General features: G+C 42.3%; 1 protein-coding gene across 1 annotated transcript; it reads left to right on the top strand.

The window, feature by feature from the left end:
• Window positions 1-1,037: 1,037 nt before the first annotated feature.
• Window positions 1,038-1,727, top strand: LOC100768116 (GTPase ERas). The gene has a single exon (XM_027434060.2). It carries the CDS (start codon window positions 1,038-1,040, stop codon window positions 1,725-1,727), a length of 690 nt encoding a protein of 229 aa, XP_027289861.1.
• Window positions 1,728-7,808: the final 6,081 nt, after the last annotated feature.

Below are 7,808 nucleotides of genomic sequence, written 5' to 3'. Positions count from 1 at the left end.
GTTTTCTTGTTCTTGTTGTTGTTAATCTGGGGGAAAGTTTTAGCTTATCAGATAAAAGATATTGTGGATCTTGCCAGGTATCTCTACACATTTTCTTTTGCGGGATGACCTGATTCCAGATCCTGACACTCAAGCGGGTCATAATTATCTACATTTCCTATCCTGTATACATATAGAAAACATTTTCTCTCATGCACAAACACATGCAAAACATAGGAATAAACATGGTAAATTGGGAAATCTTTATGCTCTCAGTTCTACTACCATTAATTCTACTCTTCTGCACCACAGTTTAGTTATGACACAGTTCTCTACACTGGAGATTGTACTGATAATTTTTATTGGGCAGAAAACAAAAACCTGGCATCAAATAGAGGGGTTAATGGTGAAAGATCAGAGAAGCAGAGAAGCCAGTTCTTATCTCTACTGAACCCTCAGAAACAAGGTGTGATCTTGAACCTAGGAACCTTCAGAATGAACACAATGAGCTTCTGTCTCCTCCCACCTTATATTCCTCTCTCCACGCAGGAATATTACTTCTATCTCCAACTCCCAAGTACTGGGATATGGTTTGAGTGCCAACACCTGTCTCTGTTTCTCTTTTAGATTAAATCAGTCAAGTATAGCCAAGGGTGTCCTTGGAGTCACAGAGATCCACTTACCTCTGCTTCCCAAGGGCAAGGATTAAAGGTTTGCTCTAATATGGCCTCTATTGCTTGGCTCTACACTGTGGTCGTGAGGCAGGGTTTGTTTTTATGTTTTGTTTTTTGGTAGTTTTTTTTTTGTTTGTTTTTTTGTTTTGTTTTGACACAAGGATTGTCTTTGTAAATTTAAAGCCTGATCTGGAACTCAATCAAATTCACAGGTAATCAATTCTATATGATCCATGATTTTCCTGATTGTGAATTTCCTCTGGTCCACAGATGAGAGCAATCAAGAAACTGGATAGAGAGCTTCCTGCAGCCCCTCAGTGGACCGCCTATCCAGGGATATAGTGCTTGTGTTTTACATCTCTTTCTTGAGCTGACTGTTGGGGAATGGCTTTGCCAACAATGTCTAGCATCTTGGACCTGAGCCTCAACACACAGAGCACCAGATCCCCAGAGGAAAGCCATGAGGCTTGGGAACAATGCAAAGATGCTGGCAGGAAGCTTCCTGAATACAAGGTAGTGGTGTTGGGTGCAAGTGGTGTTGGTAAAAGTGCTCTCACTATCCAGATGACCCACCACTGCTTTGTGAAAGAACATGACCCCACTGTCCAGGATTCCTACTGGAAGGAGGTGGCCCTGGACAATGGTGGCTATATTCTGAATGTCCTAGACACAGCGGGGCAGGATATCCTCAGGGCCCTGCGTGACCAGTGCCTGGCAGCTGGTGATGGTGTGCTGGGTGTCTTTGCTCTTGATGACCCCTCATCTCTGGACCAGCTGCAGCAGATATGGTCCAGCTGCAGCCAGCATCAGAAGCAGCGGTTGCCTCTGGTACTTGTGGGCAACAAGTGTGACCTAGTGACTTCTGGAGATGCTGACACTGCTACAGCAATCCTAGCTCGTAAGTGGAGAGTCCCCTTTGTGAAGACCTCAGCTAAGACACGGCAAGGTGTAGAGGAAGCCTTTGCTCTCATTGTCCATGAGATTCAGAGGGCCCAGGAGGCTGTGACTGAGACAAGCAGGAATAAGACACACCAACACAAAGCTGCGTGTAGCTGTGGCTGCTCTGTAGCCTGAAGATCTTAGTCAAGCAAATTGACCCTTCTCTCATGTCATGTTTAGATGACAATTACCTTGTCATAAGAGTCCACTCCCATCAAATAAGTTACCATGGACACCTTATTAGTCTCATTTGGTGAGGTGTTAAGTGGTAACAATGGGGTGTCCAGCATTGGCTGTGGTCTATGAGGCTCTATGCAAAATTGAATAAATGTTGTTCATACTAAAAACAAAAAAGAGAAACTGGATAAAGGACAGATTTTACCTTGAAAACAAATTTTTATAGTTACAATAGCTAAACAACAAAAAAAACCTGAGTAAACTATTATGCCCTGCCTAGGAGGACAATTATTTTTCTGGGTTAAGATGTAAGTCTGAGAGAAAAGATTTGAGACAACCTCGATGTGCTCCAAGAAAAATCCCTACTCTCTAGAGTACATGGCTATAAAGCTCTTTTCAAGCTTTCAAAGTAAATTTTTTAGATCATAACAACATCATATCCACGTTCTCTTTCCCTGTCTCCAAGCCCTACCATGACTCCTCATTCTTTTCTGATTAATGGTCTGTTTTTCTTAAACAACTCTTACACAGTAACAACACTTAATGTTTGAATGTGACATACAGTGGGCTGCAGTATTTCCCAGCTATGAGGTTAAGGGCTGGTTGCACTGCATATTGAGTGTATAATGGAATGTGCCCAAAATCACCCTCTGCTTTGCACAAGGACCTCTCATTTCTGCTGGAATTTCTTTGTACCATAAAACAGACTGTGGTTCTCTTGGTCCACATGGTGACCTTGGAAGTTGTCCTTGTCCTCTGAGCCTCCCTGTATGTGGATTTCTTGGATAGAAGGTAACTCTGCAGCCCTGGCATGGGAGGCTATGATGCCTATAGTATCACTGTCCAGTGTGCACACACAGGTAGCGCTTTTGGTTTGCAGTGGGAACACAGACAGTGTGGTTTCTAGAATTTCTCAATATTGAATTCCACTTTCAGCTTTTTGTCATAAATATTACAAGTAATTTGAAAATGGTAGAAAGATTGATTTCTTTCAGCAATGCATAATTAGAATGTTTTCTAATTTCTGCAACCACCAGCCACAATAGTGTGATTCAGTGCTGTTTAGTTCCAGGGGACAACAGTTGCTACTGGTCTGCAGAGGTATCTCAGGTGCGTATGGTGTTGGGTAGGGACTTAGGTCAGGATACACTTCTTGAGTCACAATCCATTTGTCAGGAAGCAGATTTTAATTAGTCTTTCATGTCATTTTTGGGATTGGGCATTAGTGGGGCTGGGTTTACCTGAAACCACAGGAGGCATTAAGGTGTGCAGAGACATAGATAGAAGTCTCCTCCTTTCTAGAGCATGGGGCATCTTTCGTTGGAAGAATTATCAGTAGATGGAGGGTCAGAAAACAACAGATTAAGGGTCACTTTGAGTTAATTTGATTGGAGTTTTGAAGTCTTTTTTTATTTACTCTCTATACACATGAAAATTCATAGGATAACATTGGTCAAGATCACACTTTTCGTGGATAATTTTGTTGTTCTTTTGATTAATAATCTACTACATTTTCTGACCGTTGTTCTTGGCTTTATCTCTACTCTCCTTATTCTTATACAAGCATTGTGCACATTTTGATTGTTGTATGTTTATGGTAAGAATAAAAGTCATTATGTCAATCTGTGTACTATATTTTCATAATCCCATTGAATATTCTGAGTATTTGAACTCTGAATGGAGATTTATTTATTTATTTTTTATCTTTTGTGAATGGAGCTCTGTAATGAGCTTTTTGTTATATATTGTTGTGCATTGCAATTGGATTGTGTTCATTTTATAGTACAGATTTAACATACAACAACTTATTTTTGATTCATCATGTTCCCAAGGATCAATAACTTACTTCTTTGTTTATGTAGGTTTTGTTGATCTTGTTGTTAATCTGTGAAATAGTTTTCTGTGTATCTGTGTATCTTGGGTCAGTCTCTCTGATGCACAAACATATGCAAAATATAGCAATAAAGTTAGAAGATTTGTAAATCCTTATATCATTAATACTATTGCTATCAATTCTAATCTTCTACCCAATAGTTTAGCTATGACACACTGCTCCTGACTGGAGATTGTAGTGTTAATTCTAGTTGGTCTTAATAATGAAAACCTGAGCCTGGCATTGGTGGCAAACACCTTTAATCCCAGCACTCAAGAGGCAGAGGCAGGAGGATCTCAGGGAGTTTGAGGCCAGACTGGTCTCCAGAGCAAGTGCCAGGATAGTCTCTAAAGCTACACAGAGAAACCCTGTCTCAAAAAACAAAACAAAAAATGAAAACCTGGATTCAGATAGAGTAGAGGGGTTAATGGTGAAATATCACAGAAGCAGAGAAACCTGCCCCTAGTTCATACCTCTACTGAAACCTCAGACCAAACAAGAGAGATCCTGTCTAGGAACCTTAATACAGAACACACCATGTCTCTTCCAACATCATATTCCTCTCTACACCCAGTCATATTACTCCTGTCCCCAGTTCCCAAGTACTGGGATAATGGTTTGAGTCACCACCACCTGATTTTCCTTTAAACCTATCCTTAACCCTAACACTGAAACCTAAACTTCACCCTAACCCTTATCCTACCCCTGAACCCTGAATACTAATCCTAATCCAACCTTAACCTTAATCCTAACTATGAACCCTAAAGCTAACCCATAAACTAATCTGAGTGCCTGCAACACAACTAAGTCTGACTACTGGGTGAAAGCCTGGAGACTTGGATGAACCGCAGGACACCTAGTTGATTTTCTGAGAGAATGTCTCTCACCTTTATTGTGGAGCAGCCTTATATACAAACTTAACAAAAAACCTAGGTGAAAGGGTTCACAACAGGATATTGATGCTAGTGGGGTGAGGTCAGATAAACAGGAGGTACCTGTGGTTATGCCAGAAAACAACTCTTAGAGACCCTGTTGGGGCTGAGTCCCAACATCTCCCACTACTTTATATATAACAAAACAGTTATCAAGTAAGAACTATAAGATTTTAACCATTCTATCTTAGTGCATACTATAACTATCTATCTTCAACTCCATCAAAGACCATAGAAGGATAATACACAAACTCTAGAACTGACAGAGACATCTTGCTTCTTAGACAGTCACCCAAAGTTTCTTGGCATCCATCTAGCCTACAGGCCACAGTGTGTCTGGCAGACTTCTCAGCAAAGCAAGAAATTTGAAATTGTCCACATGCATTGGCAGTTTGTCAGTGACACTTGTTCTGTTTCCTGTAGAAAGTCTGGCAGATTCTTCCATGATGCAGGAACCCTTTAGGACTGTCCATCTTTATTTTCCTGCATGTCTAGTTTGTCAAACACTTCAGTCAAGAGCAGCTTCTTGCCAAAATGACCAGTCATGCCACGTCAAAGGCAAACTCTATAACGAGTTTCTTTGATACCCATCTTCTTCTCAGATGTAATTGGTGTGCCAGGAGCAGTTGTGTCTCACTGTCAAGAAAAACCCTAAACCATTTAAATGCCATATATTCCATAGGTCTTTGAAGGGTTTGAAGAATATCTATATATCTAGAAAACCTAACTAATATCAACCAATGAATATCCATTCCAATGCAAAGTATCAACAAATGAGGATCCATTCCAATACAAAGTATCATTTCTATATCCTATTCCAACTTTTTCCTTTAAAAAGTGATTGACTGTGATCATTACCATTTCTAATCAACCAAATTAAAAAGAAAACAAATATTTGGGTCACCTGAGCGACTGCTTTAGGGGTTCTTGCCCCATGAAACCATGCCAGTCAGGATGGCATCCACAGTTCTTTATCATCCGTGGAAACAAAAGCAGAAATTCCCCTCCCAAGTAACTGTACTTTAACAACTGTTGCTCCTTCCCCAGCAATTAAACAACTCAAAAACAACACAATAGCATTCTTTTGTTAACAGTCACAGATTTACGCTCACACTTCTTACACAAGTGTGTGAACACACCATACATACAGAACATACATACATCTTTTGAACAAAACTCACAAAGGAGAGGCAGTGTCATGGCATGGCCATCCTTACCATAGCTTGGCATCTATGGAGGGTCTTGAGGACTGCTGGATCTTTGTCCATTTTTGTATGGTCTTTTGTAGAGCTTGGGTCTTTTTTTATCTATTTGGACATATTTTACTATTTCATCTGATGTGACAGATGATGTGGATGGCTTGCAATGAGGGCCCAGAGAGACTGGCTAGAAGTCCAGGGCTATGTAATTCTCATTGCCAGTACTATTTTAGAGCTGGGTGGTTAGTGCCACTGGGTACAGGGGATGAAGACATTGGGTTTTGCATAAGGACATAGTACTCCTCGCTGTCTCTGGAGTCTGTGTTGGTGATATTATTTGTGGAGATGGAATGGCAGTACTGGGAGGACCAAGACTTGGTGACAGGTGACTTGAAAGGGACCTCATTGATGACAGTGTTCTTTCTCAGGTTTGTGGCTTTGCTTTTCGGCCAGGCTTGAGGTTTCGATTAATTGGGGGTGGCTGGATCTCCCTTTCTTGGCTGGAGACATTATGAATAGGAAGCGCTGTGGATGGGTAGCCTAGTGTGACAAAGTGATGGGGCACTGTGTTCATGGGGATGTAGGCACTGTGGGAATTGTCCCCTGTTTGCTCCATTTCCAGCAGAGTAGAAGAATCTGGGTTTATAGGCACACAGTTGTCATCAGAGCTGCCACTGTCTGATTGACCCGTGATTGTCCTTTTTGGGGATTTAGTAGCCAAGCAGATGGTTTCTGCGCCTTGTGCTGGGTGTTTGTAGTCATTGACTGGAGGTCTTTGTTGAGGGCTGCCCCACTGAGGTGTCCTGGGGTGCTGTGGTGGGGGAGCTATGGCTGAGTCCACTAGGAGGTCTCCAAATTCCCCACAAAGGGTATTGCTGGGTACCTTGAAGGTGTACACATCCTCATTGTCTGCCTCAGAAACTGTGAGGTTCTCCATAGGGTGGCTACGGTGAAGGCCAAAAGCATGGTCTTTGAATTGTCTGCTTGGCTTGGGAAGGCTATAGAAGCCATGGACTTGACCACTGACTCTGCTGATACAGTGTCTATTGCCCTGGGCAAGGTTTTGTGTGGCTGTGTCACTCTTATGTCTGGTGATCTGAGAAAAATTGGCACTTCTGGCATTTTCTGTCCTTTGGCTTATGCATTGGTGCAAGTGTTGATACTCCTGAGGTTTACTGGTGGACAAGGCAGGCTGGATGTGGCTTGACACAGTGGGCTGGCTAGAGTGTGAAAGGGCTGAAGACCTCCTTGTTTGGAGAAGGTGCTGACTGGAGCTGCTGAACTCAGCTGTAGAAGAGCAGAGACTATGGTTGACTGAAGAAAGGTTTCTCAGGGCGTCAGTGCTCTCTTTAGTCTGACTGAAGCCGCAGATCTGGCAGATGCTCTGGACGCACCTATTCATGTCAGCCTCTGTCTCAGTCACCAGGTAGAAGGTGCGCTCATTGGTAATGATATCAAACATAAAACGCTTTTGAGGTTCTTTTTTGTTGAAGGTCAGGCCTACATCCAACTGCATACAGAAGTTTAGGTTGATGATCTGCAGGGGTTTCTTGGAGTGTTCATTCTTATAGTATTCTAGAACATCTGGGTCACCACTCATCTTACCACTCCACAGGATAAACCAGCCTTTCTTCCAAGCATACTGCCGCAATATTTTCTCTGGAGTCAACTTCCCCAGCCAGCCAGTGCACACCACATTGTTGCCAGCTGACTGGAGCTTGCAGCAGGCTCGAGTGGACAAGGGCATGGGCAGCTGGGGCAGCTGGCTGCTTGTGCACAGCTCACAGGCGAGGCATTCCTCAGAAGATGATTTCCCATATTTCTTTAATATTTTTCTTAGCATTATTGCTTAATCCAAATTTAAAATGAGATTTTACCAGAACCCTGTCTCTTTAAAATTTCCCTGTGTATTTTCTCTCTTTCAAACCAAGTCTCTTATGAGTTGAGGCAACCTTATGGTACCTTTCAAATCCAACTCTCCCAGGAGTTGAGGCACCCCTTTTCCAGTGCCTTATAATCCAACTCTCTCAGGAGT

Source organism: Cricetulus griseus, unplaced genomic scaffold, assembly GCF_003668045.3.
Source record: "Cricetulus griseus strain 17A/GY unplaced genomic scaffold, alternate assembly CriGri-PICRH-1.0 unplaced_scaffold_1, whole genome shotgun sequence".
Taxonomy (NCBI): domain Eukaryota; kingdom Metazoa; phylum Chordata; class Mammalia; order Rodentia; family Cricetidae; genus Cricetulus; species Cricetulus griseus.
Note: the sequence above shows the minus strand (reverse complement) of the source record. Positions and strands in the feature narration are given on the sequence as shown.

What these genes read in the sequence shown, in the direction of transcription:
- LOC100768116 (XM_027434060.2), top strand. Translation starts at nt 1,038, where the DNA reads ATGGCTTTGCCAACAATGTCTAGCATCTTGGACCTGAGCCTCAACACA.